This window comes from Trichechus manatus, unplaced genomic scaffold (assembly GCF_000243295.1).
Source record: "Trichechus manatus latirostris isolate Lorelei unplaced genomic scaffold, TriManLat1.0 scaffold00064, whole genome shotgun sequence".
Classification (NCBI taxonomy): Eukaryota; Metazoa; Chordata; class Mammalia; order Sirenia; family Trichechidae; genus Trichechus; species Trichechus manatus.
The window spans coordinates 13,791,363-13,810,797 of NW_004444000.1; the positions used below are offsets into that span (position 1 = coordinate 13,791,363).

At 53.2% G+C, this 19,435-nt stretch overlaps 1 protein-coding gene across 3 annotated transcripts in view; it reads right to left on the reverse strand.

Annotated features, from left to right (window-relative positions):
• The window catches only part of PKNOX2 (PBX/knotted 1 homeobox 2), a 349,742-nt gene that overhangs the window by 88,727 nt on the left and 241,580 nt on the right, over positions 1-19,435 (reverse strand). Inside the window, exon 1 of one of the 3 annotated variants that reach the window (XM_004379357.1) lies at positions 8,303-8,389. The exons of the other annotated variants lie outside the window; for them this stretch is intronic. Within the exon in view, the coding sequence (XP_004379414.1) occupies positions 8,303-8,389 (87 nt within the window). Of the gene's footprint in view, positions 1-8,302; positions 8,390-19,435 lie in introns of those variants that run through there. 3 annotated transcript variants of the gene reach the window in all.

Sequence of the window (19,435 nt, forward strand, 5' to 3'; positions counted from 1 at the left end):
GTGTGTGTGTGTGTGTGTGTGTGTGTGTCTAAGGGATGATGACAGCAGGAAAAACATATTTGATATGTCTATTGTGTTCCAAGGAGCCCTGGTGGCACAGTGGTTAAGAGCTATGGCTGCTAACCAAAGGCTCAGCAGTTCGAATCCACCAGCTGCTCCTTGGAAGCCCTATGGGGCAGCTCTATTCTATCCTACAGAATTGCTATGAGTCGGAATCGACTCAACGGCCACCGATTTACTGTGTTCCTCATAAAAAGTGGAGTAATTAAAGTTCAATTTCATGCTGGCTTTGGCTGCTGGAGGTGTGCAGAGGACAGAGTCAATAGTCAATGTCAAGGGCATGGGTTAAAGGGCCATGGAGCATGGCTCTGCTTTTCACACCCACACTCTGGTCTGTGCTTCACACCAATCCTGTGACACAGGGACGGAGAAGTTATTCCCATTTCACAGGTGCAGACGTGAAGGCCCCCATGGACTGTATGCCCCATTAGGGCAGGACCTCTGTCAACTGTGTAACCCCAGTACATAGCATAATGAGCCCCTGAGTGGCACAGGTAAGCCCTCATCTACTAACTAAAAGGTTGGCGGTTTGAATCCACTCAGGGGTGCCTCAGAAGAAAGGCCTGGCAATCTGCTTCTAAAAGATACAGCCATTGAAATTCCTATGGAGCAGTTCTTCTCTGTAACACATGGGGTCGTCATGAGTTGGAATCAACTTGGTAGCAATTGTTTTTTTAAAGTATAGTACGAGGTCTGAAAAAGCCACAGAAAGGGCTCGATGTATATTGAAAGAAAGAGGGAATGAAAGAAACAGCACTGGAATGACAGGCCTAGATTTGTATAATTCATCAGCAGGGGAGATGGGACAAGGCCTAGGATCCCTGAATTTCTACTATACCGGGTCATCCCACTCTTCTCCCTCCAGATCATAAAAGTCCAAGGACAACTGGAATCCTTCAGGCCTCACCCACCCATCTGCCACTCCTGCGAGGCCACACACAGACCGCGGGTCCCACCCCGATCAGACAGAAAAGGGAGGCACACTAGTTTATGTGTTCATTAGCCCCACCCCTGACTTTGACCACCTGTTCCCTGATTTATTCTCTGCTTGGTGTCCTTGGGCCATTAACTGTTTTTGCAGCCATTTAAGATGCTTGGAGGCAGGGGGAACAGGTGATAGAATCTCTGCGTCTGGTAAATATCAGAACTGAGGTAGTAAGTTCATCAAATACAAAGCCTAGACGAGGCCCTTGGAGTGAGGTTTCTTTCAAGCTTAAAAGTCATTTTGCTAGCCAACCGCCTGCTAAACGGGGGCATGAAGTCCCCCGATAGCACCTGCAGGCTGTGTTTGTCTTCTACATAATGAAGGGTCCAGGCCCCGTGTGAGGTGGAGTCCATGCATACGTCCAGTTTAAAGACATGGGTGGCCCAAGCGGGGCGAGCAGAGGTCACTGTTCACAAAGCGAAGAAAGGCCGGCAGAACACAAAAAAGAAAGAGTCAAAGCAAGGGAAGGTAGTTCTCCCATATGGTCCCCAGGGCATTGCCCCCAGGGGCACCGGGAGCCGTCAATCACAGCCACAAAAAAGGCTTAGGGGGACTTTCAAACCTGCTGAATTAACTGCTGCAGAGTGACTGCGTTTCAGAGGCAGCTGAGCAGAGGGCCCTGCCTGGCAGGGGGCTGCAGCCCTTAAAGAGATGAGAGGAATGTAAAGCAAGCATGAAAACAACTGAGCCAGCTTCTGCCGTCCAGCTGCTGGCCTGGTGGAGCCCATTCACAGCCAGGGGCCCAGCACCCCTTCTGCTTCCAGTTAATGAAACCAGCATGGGGATCCTCATGACTGATCAAAGTCCATCCAGCTGCCCCAGGATGCCGCCCCCTTGGCCCTGCCTGGAGTGGGGACGGTGTTAGGACAGGGAGGGAGAGAAGGGACGAGAGAGGCTGGACTGGCCTCTCCTGATGAGGCTAGCCCCAGCCTTAACCTTCCCCTTGCAGGAGAGGTGAGGAAACTTCGTCCTGACTCTAGACTCCAAGTGCAGTCTCCCAGGGCCCGGGGTGGGTTGTGAGGAACACAACTTCCATCCCAGGGTCCCTAGCAAACACTTGACTTTCTTGTGCAGTGAGCTCATCACCCTGGCCTTGCCTCCCTCTGGTCAACAATGAGACTCCATTCTTGGTGAGTTGGCAAAACCCTCTTGATATCACCCATCATCAAGTCACGCTAGGTAAACACCTACCTACCTACATATCAGTTCATTCTTAATCTAAACTATTAGCCAAGCATCCACGTCCAGAAGGGGCTGTTCTAGTGGGTCAGACTAGGACCCGCTCGGATTTATGCTTTCAAGTCAAATACTCCTGCAGCCTGACATGTTGGGGACATGCAGACAGACGAATACTAAATAGTGAATAGATACACAAAGGCCAGATAGAACATTTGTCCTGCCTATGAGCCAAGGGCAAATGTTCGTGGAATGGTAGGTATGTGTCTATGCTTGCTGACCGTAGGCATTTTTTTGTGTGGGTCAAGTGACTGTGGAGAAGCTGTTCCTTCACTAGTAAAACAAGATTATTTTCTGGAGTTGTTGCTGGATCTATGGAAGAAAGAACTTTGCTTGGTGGGTGATGGTGTGTATGGAGTGCTACAGGAAATGGGAGAATGGAATGACATTTCAGAGGTGGAGACAGAGGACGTGAATGAAGGGTATATGCCTGGAAGGAGACAGAGGGTGGTTGTGTCTGCAAGGGAGACTGAAGTGGCACTTCCTGGGGATTCTAAGAATGTGGGAGGGAGTATAACTTTAACAGTTCCATCAGGATTACTGGGAGGTGCTGGGGCAAGCAACCTGTCAGGAGGGGATTGTGGAAGCCCGGGTGACAGATGGTCAGGCTGTGGCAGAGATGTAGGAGAAGGTAAGGGGAAAGATATAGGAACCAACGTAACGTTGAACTGAGTCCACACCGTACTTGGAGACAGTTTTTTCATTAAACAATTATTGTAGCATTCCGCTTGCCCCAGTGACTTCCCTGACCTCTTCACAGCAGAAAGTGAGGGTCTAGACCCAGGACCTAGCTGCAGCATGCTGGAATGGAGGTACTCTGATTAGACAGTTGTTGTCAATTTCCATGAAGTCGGCTCTGACTCATGGTGGCCCCAAGAACAACAGAACAAAACATGGCCCAGTCCTGAGCCATCTTCATGATCATTGGTATGCACGAGTCCATTGCTGTGGCCACTGCGTATCTTGAGTGCCTTCCAGCACTATATCAGACAATTTTCTGTTGTGATCCATAGGGTTTCTGTTGGCTAATTTTCAGAAGTAGATATCCAGGGCTGTCTTCCTAGACTGCTTTAGTCGGGAAATTCTACTGAAACCGGTCCACTATGGGTGACCCTGCTGGTACGGAAGTATCGCTGGCATAGCTTCCAGCATCCTTAGACAGTAGAGGATGCTACTATTCTTCCGGGAGAGAATTTAATAGGATGTCATCAGTAGGAGGAAGCAGGCTGTATGGAGGGCTCCAGTGGGTTGTCGCTTTTGTACTTTCTAAACTTAGTCAGTCTTCATTGCATCATAAACACAGAGTGACATCCTTACAAGTAATCCTGGAGTTTCCCCAGGACGGACTGAAGCAGAACTGAGGGGCTAGAAGCTCCGTGGCCGTCATTCCATTTGGCTCGTGCCCAACTAGCCAGTGGCCATAACCGTTAATGCTGTTCTACTAAAATGGAAAGACAAAAAAAAGCCGCCCTCATTTTTAATAACTTTATTCCCCAAACTTCAGAAATGAAATTGCCAAGTTAAGAACTTCCCTTGGAAAAAAAAAATTATAATTTTTTATGAAGACGGTCCGGGGCTTGGGAATTTTTTAATGCAGATTCCTAATTTTCCAAAGTGAGATTCTCCTGTGCCTTTGAATAGATTCTGCTCAGTATTGCTAGCCCTTAGCCCAATGGGAACATTATGAAAACTATTGTGTGGGTCTCAGAGGAAGGGCTGTGCGTCTCGCTCCCTTTCTCATCTTGCGGACTTCATGGCAGGGACTGTCCATGTCTTGCCTGTGGAAGAAGCTGGGTCTCCGAGGAGGTATACAGAGGTGTGCTCAGCTGTCCTGACTTTGAGAAACCAAAAGCAATGATATGAACCTCAAGGGACAGGGAGGGGACAATCCCACTTAGAAAGGGATAGCCCGATGTCCCCTGTGTGTCTGAGCTGTCTTCCTACTAGGCGCCACTGTCCTGAAGACACTGAGTGGTGGAGAGCTGCTGCTTCTCCAGGATAATGAACACTATGTAGGAAATGGAGCCAGCTTTCCCCTGAGAAGCAGGAGTTAGCCTCTTGAAAGAATAAAGGGAAGGAAGCACGAGCACCAGGGCAAGACCCCACAACAAAGCTCGAGTGACCAGGTACATATGGAAGAGTCATTCTGAGAGGGAGCCATTCTGGAAGTCCTCAAGAATGAGAAGGGCCCCCAAAGTCAGGCCAATTGGCCTCGAAGTCCAGCACTCTCTGGAGAGAACAGCCTCCCCCGCCCCCATGGGTTAGAAGCCTTTGTTCCGGTGGCCCCACCATCTCCTTCATCCCACCCACTCCATCCCTGTCCCCAACGCCTTCCTTTTATCCTCCCCTGATCAGTTTCTTGGGGACCAGTTCAGCTCAGGCAAGCCCAATGGCAATTTAGTTATAGCCTAGCAACCTAGCCAGGGCCACAAAGACCCCAAGACCTTGGCTCGGTCACTTCGCCATGGACACTGAGGCCTCTGGTCAGACACCTCATTCCTAGCCCTCTGGACTTACAAGCAGTTCTGTGCGTCCCAGGGCAAATATTCCTTTCCTGTAGACGTGAATATTTTCAGTGGTGAAGTCCTGATGGGTCGTCAGTTTGGAGAGCCTTGGAATGGTTCCTGAATCCAGATTCTGCTCTGAGGTCTTTGATAGGAAACTGGAGCTTCCTCTTCTCCCCCAAGAGGCTAGAGGTGGCCTGGGGATTTGTTAGTCCAGCTGCACGCTGAGCATTGCATTAGGTTCCTGTCCTGTAACTACACTCCCTTAGTGTTCGTGGCGGCGCAGGCCCCTCCTGCAGCTCTCCTGTTAATTCCTCCAAACCGAAACGTCTCCCAGCTGCTGGGCAGGCAAGCAGGAGTGGGGAGGGAGGGAAAGAGAGAAGCAGCAGCCTCTAGCTGTGCCAATGTGGTGTTCCCTGACCTCGTGGCCCTGACCTAACCTATCCTTGAGCTGAGTGAGGTATGGGGGCGTTCTCTGACCTCATGGCCCTGGTCTACCCTATCCTTGAGCTGAGTGAGGTATGGGGGCATTCTCTGACCTCATGGCCCTGACCTAACCTATCCTTGACCTCAGTGAGGTATGGGGATATGGGCCTTTGCCCTCACTACCTGCTCAGTCAGAAAGTCTTACCATCTCTGCTCCTGACACCTACTGTGGAGCTTGGAGAGCTGAATCCAATTACAAAAGAAATGGAGCCAAAGTCTTTGCCCCTTAATCAATACCCTGGGGGTCCCCAATACTGGCTGAGCAGAAGAGCGATGGGTCTGCTTCTGGTGAGGCAGGATGGACTCTTGGCTGCCCAGTATGCTCCCTAGGTTTGTGTCTTTTTCAATTTTTCCTGGCCTCCCTCCATACTTCCTATCTGGAGTCTGGGGCTCTGAGAGAAGGGCCCTAACACAGTGATGATGCTGGAAGCTTTCCACAGAGGAGCCACGGAATGCTGAGTCCAGGCCTGCAGACATCATGGGAGAGCTACTGACAGGGCAGAGGGGTCACAGAATACAAGGAGAGCTTGAGCAGAGCTGAGGAAGGAGCCTACTGTGCTGGACAAGCAGATATGTGGGGGCAGAGGTGGGGAGAAGTACATGGGTTCAGAGCTAATGAGTTGCCGGTGCTTTTGTACTTTCAGGGGCAGAGGAGTCAATGGTGGTCACGTGCCAGACACTGAAAAGTGACCAAGTGACCCCATCATCTGGAGGAACAACAAGAACGTACATAGCAGGTACTGTGCTTATGCCAGTGTGCTTGCACCAGTGTGCTCCCTCCAGTGTGCTCATCCGGTGTGCTCATCCAGTGTGCTCCATGAGTGTGCTCATCCAGTGTGCTCATCCAGTGTGCTTGAGTGTGCTCATCGAGTGTGCTCCCTCCAGTGTGCTCATCCAGTGTGCTCGAGTGTGCTCACTGAGTGTGCTCATCAAGTGTGCTCCTCCAGTGTGCTCGCTCCAGTGTGCTCCTCCAGTGTGCTCGCTCCAGTGTGCTCATCCAGTGTGCTTGAGTGTGCTCATTGAGTGTGCTCCTCCAGTGTGCTTGCTCCAGTGTGCTCATCCGGTGTGCTCCTCCAGAGTGCGCATTGAGTGTGCTCATCCAATGTGCTCACTCCAGTGCGCTCACACCAGTGTGTTCCTCCAGTGTGCTCCCTCCAGTCTGCTCATCCAGTGTGCTTACTCCAGTGTGCTAATCCAGTGTGCTCCTCCAGTGTGCTCATTGAGTGTGCTCATCCAGTGTGCTTACACCAGTGTGTTCCTCCAGTGTGCTCCTCCAATGTGCTCATCGAATGTGCTCATCCAGCATGCTCCTCCAGTGTGCTCGAACCAGTGTGCTCACTCCAGTGTACTCATCCTGTGTGCTCCTCCAGTGTGCTCATTGAGTGTGCTCATCCGGTGTGCTCACTTCAGTGTGCTCACACCAGTGTGTTCCTCCAGTGTGCTCACACCAGTGTGCTCATCGAATGTGCTCATCCAGCATGCTCCTCCAGTGTGTTCAAACCAGTGTGCTCACTCCAGTGTGTTCAAGTGTGCTCAACGAGTGTGCTCACACCAGTGTGTTCCTCCAGTATGCTTGCTCCAGTGGGCTCCTCCAGTGGGCTCCTCCAGTGTGCTTGCTCCAGTGTGCTTGCACCATTGTGCTGGCTCCAGTGTGCTCCCACCAGCTTGCTCCCACCAGTGTGCTTGCTCCAGTGTGCTCGCACCATGTGCTCCCACCAGTGTGCTTGCACCAGTGTGCTTGCTCCAGGCTGGGAGTGTGTAAGCCGAGGACCTGATGTGAGCACAAGTCCCCACCATATCTGCCTCTTGACTGTCCTTTTCATGATGCGGAGAGGTTCCCCATGTTTGAAATTCTAACGAGTGAGGGACAGCAGGGGGAGGGCAAAGAAGGCTGCTGGGGAAAGAGTGAGAATGATCTCCCACTGGCACATAGTAGGCATGCACCACTTGTAAAATGAATGAATGTATGTTCTAGCTGGGTGCATGTCACATTGGGGATGCTCAATAATAACTGTTGAACTAACATTGACTTGAGAGGCCAGGGTAGAGAAAAGAGAAGAGCGTGAAGTTCAAGGTCAGAGAATGGAGTCTTCTGTGAAAGCACAGCCTCTGAGTTTCAGAAGAACCAAGCATTGATGGGGGGTATAAATGGGGAAGCAAAGACTTGGAGTGACCGTTCCCAAGGACTGCAGGAGCCCCACCCACAGAAGCTGAGCCAGGCTTCCAGACAGGGAGAGGGGACGATAGCATACCAGTGAGGGGATTCTGCCCAGGAAGCGATGGGGCCTTCTGTAGGAGTTACAACCAGGGTCAGAGTCTTGAAAGAACTTGGGAAACTTGTCTGACCGAGGGATGGTAAGTGGGGCCAGAGGGAAGGGGTTGAAGGACTTAGAGAGTGAGTCCTGGCTTTTTCTGGGTAGAAGCTGGGTGGAGTCCTGAAGAAAACAAAGATTCTTCCAGTAGGCAGGCAGGGAAGGACCAGACAAAGGGGCTCTAATGACCAGTGGATTGAGGGGTGTGGAATTAAGGAACCCCTAAGTAGGAAGTTTCCGACAACGCTCAAAGGCAAACTCTATTTACACCTTGTACCTGAGTGGGGATTGTGTCCTGATCATGTCAGAGGGATTCAGCTACATTTGTCTGATGTCTGTGACTGTGAAGCAGGGTGGAGGGTGGGGGACAGGACTATGACTATGTGCTCAGTCTTACATCCTATGTCCTATGGTACTGGTCCTTAGGTGCAAGGTGCTGGTGTCAGAGTTAGCCAGGTAGTGTGTGTTATCAAAGGCAATGCCTTCCTTCAGAAGTCCATGTTTTGGGGCTTTCTCCAGAAAGATCTCCTCAGCCCTGATGGGGGGCACCCAGAGAGCTGCCAGGATACAGCTGAGGGAGGCCTAGCCCTGCCCATCCACCCTTGGACTGCCCCAGCCTTGGCCAGGAAGTCCAACTCACACTTAGGGTTCTAAAGGCCCCCACACTCCCTCACCTGTTCTTTCTCAGACCTGTGAGGCAGCACCCCTCACGCACTCACCTGCGGGCTGTCCTGGTAGGGTGGGGGAGGGACATTCTGCGTGGCCATCATCGTCAGAGCTGGGGTTGGGGAGGCATGTTGCATCATGGGGTTGATTCACATGGAGAATCTGTGGGCAGGAGAAACGGGGCCACACCGTTAATATCACCGAGCACAGCGGACCCCTGGGGACCAGCCAGCTCCACATTTTTCAGGCTGTGCCACCTGGACTGACTGGATACAGCAAGAGCTGGGAGCCCTTCAACAGATGAGAGCTAACGGGAGAGGCCTGGCTGGAGGGGGCTTTCTGTGCCATTTTGACTTGAAAGAAACAATAGTCAAGTCACATGTAAAACACCTGTACACTCTCAGCGATGCTTTGCTCAGCATCAGCTCTGGCCTGGTATGGGGAGGAAGGCAGGAGAGGGAGCGTGACCTGGCTGGTGGCCGAACAGGGGACTGGAGGACACTTCAACACCCCTCTTCTCTGGTCCTGGTGGCGCAGTGGTTAAGAGCTACTGCTGCTAAACAAAAGGTCAGCAGTTTGAATCCACCAGCTGCTCCCTGGAAACCCTATGGAGCAGTTCTATTCTGTCCTATAGGGTTGCTATGAGTCGGAATCCACTCGACGGCAATGGGTTTGTTTTCTTTTCACTTCTCTGGCCAAGAGCGCCCTGAGCCTCTTCATATCCACATATGAGAAGGGTGCTTCTCGCCCCACCTTCCCCAGGCTTTCTGGGGCAGCCACGAGCACTCAAATGGGGCTGGAAGGCCTCACCCTGAAGTGCTCCAGTTCCCACCTCCCTAGCCCCAAGATCTCCAAGCACCAGATAGCCCCTCTCAAGGGTGCTCATCACACCCCCTAGTGGTGAAAAGGCATGTAGGGCCTTGTCCCTTCCTCTGGAGAATGGAGCTAGTGTCCCAAGGGTGGTGACCACTTGGAGGTCTTTGGAGAAGGAAAAGAGACAGGGAAACATCGGAGAGCCAGGGACTAGACTCAGCTCACCTCTTGGGCTTTTCTAGGTGTGTCTTGTGACTTTGAGCAGACGGGTGTGTTGGTCTGTGAGCGTATGGGTGTGTGGGTCTGTGAGCATACGGGTGTGTGGGTCTGCACACTTTGTTAAGGCAGACTTTCCTTAGCCTTCGTTAATTATGTTGAGTGCCATCGAGTCGACTCTGATTCAAGTGACCCTACAGGACAAGGCAGAACTGCCCCACAGGGTTTCCTAGGCAGTAATCTTTATGTGAGCAGATTGTCAGGTCTTTTCTCCCATGGCGCTGCTGGTGGATTTGAACCGCCGACCCTTGGGTTAATAGCCAAGAGCGTAACCATTGTGCCACCAAGGGCTCCTTTTGGTTAATTATTGTCACAGGCATTTGGGGCTAGAAGAGACGTCAGAGCCAAGTGGTCCACCTTCCCCCTTTACAGAGAAAGAGACAGACGCCAGGAGAGGTGGAGGGCGGGCAGGTAGTGGAGCAGGGACGGGACCCAGACCTCGATTCCCAGCTCCGGGTCTGCTCCGGTGAGCCACACCCCGCCCCTCCCTCCATCACCAGGAAGTGAGCTGTCCCCACTGGACCTCAAGGCTTCTTGAGACAGCGTGTGGGGCTGTAAGTAGAGACAGCCTGGCTGTGTCACCCAAGGAAAGAGAATGCCCAGAGACCTTTTTGCTACCTTAGATGCTCTGAAATATTTACAGCCGGAAACGCCAGGCTATGTGCCTGATGCAGGCCTGCCCATCTGCGGGGCATGGAGATTCCTGAGGAACTTTGTGGGGTGTATGACCTGTCCTTCTGCCCTTCCACCCTGGGTGCAAGGAAGGGGACGGGCCCAGCACTCAGGCCCTTCCTCCCTTCTCCCTGTGGGTACTCTGGAGCCCCTCCTCTTTCAGCCTGATGCCCCCAACCCCCAGAGTCTTCCAAAATGTTCGCACTTCTGAACTCTGCTGGAATTTGAGGGTGTTTTGGAGCTGTCATTAATAACGGGATGTGTCTCCAGGCCCTACGTGGGGTGTGTGTGTGTGTGTGTGTGTGTGTGCGTTGTTCTTTGGTTCGTTTTTAGGAGTCTGGGGGGATCAGCTCTCAGGTACCAAGGATGCTCTGACCTTACGTGCACATGGGAAAGCCCTGGAAATCCATATATCCACTTCCCAGATGTTCATCACGTAGCACATACCTTCAAAGCTAGGGGATGTGGGAGGCTAGATGGGATGAGGCGAGGTCCTCTCTCTTAACAGAGACAGAGACAGGAAAGCAGGAAAGAAGAAAGTGAGATGGTGCAAGGAGAAATTTCCTAGGGAGCGATGCTCTTCCTGTGCGAAAAATTCAGTAACTGCAGAGTAATTTCCACTGGTCTCGCTGCATTCTGCAGCCCACCCCACGGGGCCTTATTTCTGAAGACGGGTCACTAGCGTTTCTTTGTAACAGGAGCACCCAGGGACTCCCCTGTCTCACGCACACTAGACACTGGAGATCTACGATTTACTTTGCAAAGGGCCCAGAAGGGAGCCATGGAGGTGAGTCTCTCTCCAGGCAGGGAATAAATGCTTATTTTCACGCTGTGTCTTTGTCTGGATGGTGGTAAGCTCCCAGAAAGGCAAGAGCAGAATGGCGAGGGTTCTAGAGAAAAAGCTAGAAACAGACTTCTTGAGATATCAGAAAGGGCCTCCTCGGATTCAGACTTCTCTCTTTGGGACTCTGAGGAGTTAAGGAAATAGGAGTATTTCAGGAGTGTGTCAGGCTCTCTGGGTGGGGCCCGAGGGTCTTGAAGCCAGGGAGAGTCTCTCCCCCGGAAGCAGGGATCTTAGACGCGCCTTGGCCGGGGCGGGGAAGTAGAAAGCTGTAGTGCCTGCAGTGTCCAAAAGAGGGAGCCCGGGGACAGAGTCTGGGGCGTCCGCTCAGTCCAAAGAGCTTTTTCTCCCCTCTTAGGGGTAACTACTAGGAAACCCTGGTGGCGCAGTGGTTAAGAGCTACAGCTGCTAACCAAAATGTTGGCAGTTCAAATCCACCAGGTGCTCCTTGGAAACTCTATGGGGCAATTCTGCCCTGTCCTATAGGGTCGCTATGTGTCGGAATTGACTTGAGGGCAATGGGTTGGGTTTGGTTTGAGGGGCAACTAGCTAGCTCCCTTTTGCCAAACCTGAGGTATGAGTCTTTGGTGACATCATCCCACGGATGAGAAAGTCATATTGAAGGCAAAGCAAAGGAAGCACAGTGAGGAGAATTGGGGCTAAACAGAGAAGTCTTTTCTCTGTGTTCTTTTGTTCACTGCCCACTGAGAGGTAGAATCATTCTGGAGTCGCTATCCCTAGAATATTTGCAACAGCACCAGGGCTGCCCTGTCTGGGTGTGAGGAGGGAAGGTTAAGAGGGGTCAGCGCCCAGAAACAGCCACGGATGAGGCTAAGAGTCTTCAGTCCTGAGCCCTGCCCTGAGCCCAGACCCACGCAGGCAGGGTGGGCAGCATCCCCAGGGGACCCAGATGGCCCTTCCTTCCGCTCCTCCCCCCTGCAGGTCACCACAGGCCACTAGGCCACAGCCCCATTGCCCTCTGGGGGCCCCTGCAAGGGAACAGGGGGCCTTTTCATCAGGGGCTTAAGTTCCCTTCTCTGCTCCTCAGGCGCAGATGCCTCTGGCAACTCGCCACTCAGAGGGCCTCAGCTGCCTGAAGACCTCGGGGAAATGCCTCTGTCCTTTACACCCTCCACCCCCCCCCACAGCCACTGTCCCCAACCTCTGGCTGTCCCCACATCCTTGGGAAATGCTACCAGCTAGGCTCGTCCTGAGGGGCCACATGAAGCTATTCAGGGGAGGAATTTGGGGATCAGACTCATCTTGCATAGGCTGAGATTGCGGTGGCGTGTGGGGCACTCCTGGGGTGTGCATTTGTTCCTGCCCCCTGACCCTAGCTGACTGGAACTAAATTGTATCTGGTGCAGAGGTAGGACAGGGGAGGAAGGAACTGATTTTCCTTGGGCTTGCCGCTATCCCAACCCACCACCCCAAACTGGAGCAGTAGCTGGAGAAGCTAGCCCTTTGTGGGGAAACCTGCTCTTTTTGTGCTTTCTTTGGGAGCAGGGAGCACCAGTAAACGCAGCCCAGGCCTTCTGAAGCTTTGTCGGTGGCTCTGCAGGCCTGCTACGCCCTGTCCAGAGGGCCTCACTCTGTTACCAGACACCAGGGCCCTCAAAGGAGCACATCCAAGACCACAAATGGACACCACACGGGGAACAAGCCACCACAGAGAAATTTCCCAGAGAGGAAAGGCTCGCGTGGAAAGGTTTTTAACGCTCAAAATCTTTATATGACAGCTAGGAGTACAAAACAGAAAAACAGCAACAGCCTAATCCAACACCCGACCCCACAATGACACCCCCAAAAGGAATCATCTGTGTTGCTGGTATCATCAAGAGAAGCTGCTAAAAATGCTGTTTTGCAGCGCTCAGGAGCTGAGCGATGCTGCTGGTGTAGGCTGGGTGTGGGTGGGTGGCTGGGCATGAATGGACACCCCTTTGCGAGTCAGGAACAGGCAGTTCAAGAGTACCCACCTCCCTCTGTCTCCCTAACTCGAGCTCTTGACAGCCCTGTGCGCTGAGGTCTTCAGTCTGGAGCCCAAACTCCAGCGTGTTGACAAACAGGCTTAGAAAAAATGCCAGCCTCGTTAGGAAGGAGCTCATTAGGACTTGTTGACAGGAAACCCGTTAGGCCAATTAACATTCCATTAACAGCCCGGGGCACCAACGGGTTAATGCCCCCCTGCAGTAATTGGGCCGGGGTGCCAGAGTTGGGGGCTCAGGGCCTTAAGGATGAGAAACAAAGTCTAATTGGGACTTCTCTGGCCAGCTGGCCTGACAGCATTTGTTCCTGGCCCCTGACCCTAGCTGACTGGAACTAAACTGTATCCGGCGCTGAGGTAAGAGAGGGGCGGAAGGGACTGAATTTCCTTTGATTCCTTGCTGTCCCAACCCATCGCCTCAAACGGGCCTGGGAGGGTGGTCCACCAGGATACAAGGGGTGGGGGAGATATTTCCACCCTCTTGGATTGGCTAGGCCCACTTTCTTCATCCTCTCCCTTGCTTACAAGCACACACACACTCCCCTCTGGTCTGGCTTCTCTCTTAGCCCCAGGAAATAAGTTCCCCTCTCCTCTCCTGGTCCCTCGGTGGTACAAACGGTTGAGCTCCGCTACTAGCCTAACAATTGGTGGCTGGAACTCATCCAGGGTCACCACAGAAGAAAGGCCTGGCGATCTGCTTCCATAAAGATTACAGCCAAGGAAACCCTCTGGAGCAGTTCTACTCCGTAACATGTCGGGTAGCCATGAGTCCAGATCCACTCGATGGCAATGGGTTTGTTTCTGTTTGTTAGTTTACTCACTCTTAGAAACTTTGGAGACGCTAGAAGCCTTGAGGCCCCGGAGCCTAACCCATCCAAACGGGTTCTATTGGGAAGGGAGGGTTTGCAGGCCACTCCCTGGTCCTGGGACTGCGAACAGGGCTGCTGAGGGCGCCCTAGGAGCCCTTCTCTTCTCCACACACTACAGGGACATGTTCCCCCACTGTCCTTATGCCTTACGCCACTTACGGCCACTTCGCTTTTACGAAAAACCTGCATTAGCACTATTGTTGATAACGAAAGAAACCCGAGGAGGATTTTCACTTTTACGAAAAAAGGTGAAAAGCAAAAATAGCGTTCCTATATGTAAACAGCAAGCCCACTGCTGGGGGCTCAGCAGGCTGGCGATGCTGGATGGGCACCGGTCCCCGGTGACGTGCCGGAAGCGGCAGTAGGTCCAGGCTGGTGGGGCTGGGGCAGCCTGATCAGAAAGGCCAGCAGCTCCTCCCCCGTCCAGTCTCCTCCTCCTCTTCCTCTGTGGGCGTCTGGGAGGCTGGGTGTCTGGGAGACTGTGGTGGCCTCTGTCCACCCTACTCGGCCTATGGCCCCTGGGACACTCCACCGTTCCAGGGCTGCCCGCCTGGCTGGGACCATCCTCCACAGCTCCCAGCCAGGTTTATGTGTTACCTAGTTACTTTTGGGGTCTCAGAATGCTGAAAACATCTTCCCATATAAATTAGTGGTAATTACTTCTTCGCTTACACTTGTGCTTACCGAAGGCGCCATAGGACCTCTACTTTCGGGACAGCGGGGGACACTTGTAGGGCAGTATTTTCACTGTTTTCCTTCCCTTGCTACAGGTAGAGGCTTGGGAGGTGCATCCCCCGTCTCGGTCCCGGCTTCCTCATCTGTCAAACTCCGGGGTTGGGCGCGATGATTCCGGAGTTCTCCGCAGTCCCGCCTTCCCAGGATTGGAGCCTGTGGGTCAGAGCGCCTTGGATGCAGCGCCCAAGCTCTGCCACTCATCTGCATCCTGCACAGGCCACTATCCCTTCCCGACTGCAAAGAAGGGGATTTACCAGAGGATGCCGAAAGCCTTCACCTGCACTTAGCACTCAGCAGGATGCTTGTTGAGCTGAACGGAAATAGTTGGACTGTAGCTTCATTCCTTTTCTCTTCCTCCCTTCTCAGGGGAGAGCGAGGCCTCCTGAATCCACGAGCCAGGAGCCCTCCCCGGTCACCCCAACCCAGACACCCCAGTCACCCCAGCCCACCCCCGCCCACCCCTCTGAGGGGCTGCCCAGATCTGGGCTCTGCAGTCTAGACAGATTTGCAGGAGGCTGAAATAACACAGTGAACTCAGCAGCAGGGACCAAAAAGTGGCGTGAGTGACCTGGCTGGCTTCAACTTTTCCCTCTGCAGCAGCGACGTCAACCCTGGTGCGATCCAGTTATTGTCCTTCGCGGAGAGCCTTGTCCGGACTGTTACCGTCCCTGCCCCGCTCCCTTGCCCCAAGCGGGCTGTAGGTGGCGTCCCAGAACCCGCTTTAATTCCATTATATAATACAACCTGTTTACCAAGTCATGCAATCAGTCGCCTTAGGATTTACAGCTTCTGATGTGTATGGAGAATTGGACTTTGAGTCAAATTTAAAAACAAATAAAAATGAGAGGCAGCTGTTGCTGATAGTGTGATATGCATCTTTTGGAAACAAATTCACCCCAGTGCTATAAATTACGCCTGGAAAAAAAGTGTTGCTGGTGGGAAGGAGTTGGCTAGCTCTCCTCTGCTGGCAACCTGGAGCGATGAATCTTGAAATAACGGTGTCAACCTGTCACTGATTTCATGTGACTCTGGATTTATCTAAAGAAAGGCGGGTGCGCGGCCGCGCGCATGCGCATGCGCACCCTCCCCACCACCAAGTCTGTCTGCGGGGGCTAGAAATCAACAAGCTGAAAGCCGAGCGTTCAGGGAAACTCAGAGGTCCCGTGGCTGGGCATACGGGGTCGGCACCAAGAACTGGGCTGTGACAAGGGTGGGGACAAGGAGGGGGGTGCAGTGGGAGAGGGGGCGTACCCATGAGCTGGGACGATTTAAAATGTGAGCAGGGGTCCTGCTGAGTCAGTTGTCTGGCTGAAAATGTTTCCAAGTGAGGGAAAAGTGAAGGGTCTTGGAGGAGGGGGGCTATGGAATGGCGGGAAAAGAAGCAAGCTCCCAGGAGCCCGCCGTACCTCACAGCGTATGGATCAGTGTTCCTGTGTCTCCCCTGCTGGCTGCTCTGGGAGGCAGAGGAAGCTCAGGGGCCTAAGGATTCCGGTGACAAGAATGTTGTGGCCTAGGGGATGCCGCTGTCCCCTACCTTCCTGCCTTGGGATGCTGGGGGCAATGGAAGTCCTCCAGCCTGATCAGTTCAGGTGCTCAGAGTGGGCCCGGGAGCCAGGAGGGTAATTGTGCCTGTTACTGAAGGAGGAACTGAGCTGGAGGAATGGAGCAGGGTTTGCACTCAGGATCGGGTCCCCTTGCTCACCCTGCATCCTGAAGGCTGACTGGCTAAGTGGTCAAATGTCCCAGGGGACACTAAGCCTGGCACTGTGCCCAAGTCCTTGCAGAATGCTGGGCCAGGAGACCGCTTCCCCGGTGCCCCTACCATTCCTGCTTGGAACTCTCAGGGCAGGAAATAATTCTACTGACTTCAGGAGGGAGCAGAGAGGGCAGCCAAGACAGCAAGGAACTCAGGCCCTTTGTTTGGCCCCCACAGCTGGCTACTAACGGCCATTTGTTACCTTTCTGGGAAGCCTGCTTGGGAGGTGGTGCCAGATGCCATCCTATTATTATGATGCTGGTCTCCAGAGAACAGAGTGGGGACAGAGAGGACTCCAGCGTGAGCTCTGGCTAGGACTATCCGCTTCTGACTCCCTGAGAGATGTGGAAAGCAATCTGTCTCTCTGCTTCCCCTGAACTGCCACGTGGAAGAATGGTCTTTGGAAGTGATAAGAGCCCTCTGTGAAACCAGAGAACAAGGAGTTCATCCCCATCCCAAGGAGTGTGGCCTCCTCTGAGCGGCCTGTGTCCCCACTTCCCAGGGTCTCCAACTCCTCTCCTTTCCCGATCTCCATTTTATTGTTTGCTCTTTATCTGGAATAACGACATGTCCCCTGTGTGGCTGGGTCAACAGGTCATTTATGTATATATATCCTGGCCGTAGCCTAGAGATGAGCAAGAGCTTGCTGCTGGAGACCCAATTCTGGGAGAAGGGGCGGCTACAGTTCACCCTGGGTCCCTCTGTCCACAAGTTTCGGGATGGAGCTGAGTGGTCACAAGGTGGCATTTCAGGAGGGGCTCGGAGCCCTGGATTGAAGGGGCTGTTGAAAAGCCCAGACCCACATCACCCTCCACACCCCCCAGAGCCTTCATGGCCAGACTTTTCTTCCTTGACCTCCAGCCTGGCCAGGCTTCCCAGGACAAGCCCTGCCATCCCGCCCTATAGCTTCCCTGACATGCCTCTCTGACTCATGGGGGTTCCCAGCACACCAGGGCCCAGAATTCCACAGCTGCAGCCTCTTTTCTCTTACTCCCCTCCGCCCCAATTTAGCTAGTTTTCAGCGTGGCTCCCAAAAAACGGACCAGAGTTATGAGAGCAACTCAGCATCTGCTCCCTCCCAAACCCCTTCTTCCCTGCCTTGCTCCGGCTTCTCCATCTCATGCCCCGAAAGTGCTGGAGCCCCCAGTGTCCTCCCTGCCTCGCCTGTCACCCCTTTTCTGGCTTCAAAAAGCCACTGATATATTTTACAAACTGAAACAGCAATTTAACTTCCCCTGATAGCGGCAATTGTCCATTAGATCTCCCTACTGAGGAGCTTAACAATAATTCCTTTCATCCAACTGCCTGCTTCTTCTTGATCTGAGAATCAATCCCATAAATAGCAGGCAAGAGTTTTCACATTACTCTCCCCCTCCAGCTTTTAGCATTTTGATGAAGATTCTCATCTCCTCTTTAAGCACTTTACAGCTTGGCGATTTCTCCCCCTTTGCTTCCTTTAAACAAAATACAACAAAAAACAAAAAGGGAAATAAAAAAGCAGGCTGGCTGTAAGCTTGCATTCTTCCCACTGAGAGCTGATTTGCGCCTTCTGTCTGGAGGCAGGGGAATGGCCGCAATGACCTCCAACAGGTTCTATCTGCTAAAGTGGGCGCACCTCTGCCCCTGAGGGGCATCATTAGTTTGGTCCCAGATGTCACCCTCACCCACAGTAGGGCTCCTCCTTTTGCCACTGATGCTCTACTTACCCAGTGTTTTTCCCTTTCCAGGGGACCCCTCCCCTTGCTGTGGCACCCCAGGGATGGAGGTCAGAGGCCATAGCTTCCACCCTGGGGTTGGAGGCCGCAAGGAGGTTTGGGTCAGGGGTGCCTCTCCCTGAGTCTGTTTCCAAGGCTTCCCTCTAACCCAGAGATGGGGTTCTGCCCTCTCTTTTTCGCCCCTGCAACGTTGATCCCAACAACGTGAGAGGGAGTGGTGGGGAGAAGCCAGGAAAGGGGGCCTGGAGGCCGCTTGTTCATTTTCTTTTCTCATAAACATCCAAGCAGCTCCAGGAATGAGGGACGGGGCGAGCCCTCCAGCTCTTCCAACAGCGGCTGTTTGGGGGGGTTGCCAGGGCACCTGGGGGCCCCGCTGGCTCCCCCGAGATGCCATCATGCGCTCTCTTGTCTGCACACACCGCGGAGAAACAAATCTGAAAATGAACCCGGGGACTGAAATCCTCCTCGGCCAACCTGATTCCGAGGTTCATTATTATTTGCAGAGCGCTGACAGCAGCCAGGCCCCTGAGGCTCACCACTCAACAGAGACAGACAAACAGCTCAGAAGCTGGCGATCCCACATCCAAGAAGGGCTTCTGTCCTGCAAGGGCGGCACGGCCTGCCTCCCTCCCTGTCAAAAACCTTGACCTTCTCCAGGGCACAGCAGGGCAGATGGCCTGCTTGGGAGCTGGGAAGAGGGGTGAGGGCAGGGGAGTAAGGTGCAGGCAGAGGGCCAGAGCAGAGGGGCTGGCACAGGGGGCTCCACAGGGGTGAGGATCCCTGCAGCCAGCAGCCCATCACCTGCAGTGCTCTCAGCAAAGAGGGGCTGCCAGAGAACTCTCCTAAAACCAGAGGACGCTCAGAGGGTCAGCAGGCCCTCTTTCCTCTCTGAGAATGACCGGGCTGGATGACGCTCTGCCTGGATGATACCTGGGTCCAATGTTCTAAACTGGCTTCCAGAGAAAGAGGTCAGGAGATAGGACCGTGGAAGCAAGTTGCTGTCTGGGTTCAGTTTACCGCTGAGCACTCACTCATCCTTGACCCTTCCTTAGCCAGCAGAGGGAGGTCCTTGTCCTGGGTGTTTGTGGTAGCCCAGGTGGAGCTCATGGGAAAAAGGAGGGGAGACCAGGGTAGAGTCCACAGCCACGGAGATCAGCTGGAGGGAGGCAAGGATGCCCAGCCAGGTTCCCTCCATCCTTTGTCCTCAATGCTGTTTGGAATGAGGCAGCAACGCTGGGCTCTGTTTCCCTGACCTGTCTGGAAAGGCAGCCCCTAGGCTGGCCGTGAGTGAGAGAAAGTGAGATTGGGCAGTGAATCCACTCCTGAGCATCACCATCCCGACTCAAACCCCAGCCAAGAAGACATGCCCTCTGTCATGGATTGAATTGTGTCCCCCTAAAACATCTGTCAGCTTGGGCTGGGTCATGATTCCCACTATTGCATGACTGTGTACCATTTTGTAATCTGATGTGATTTCCCTGTGTGTTGTAAACTCTATCACTATGATGTAATAAGATGGATCAGC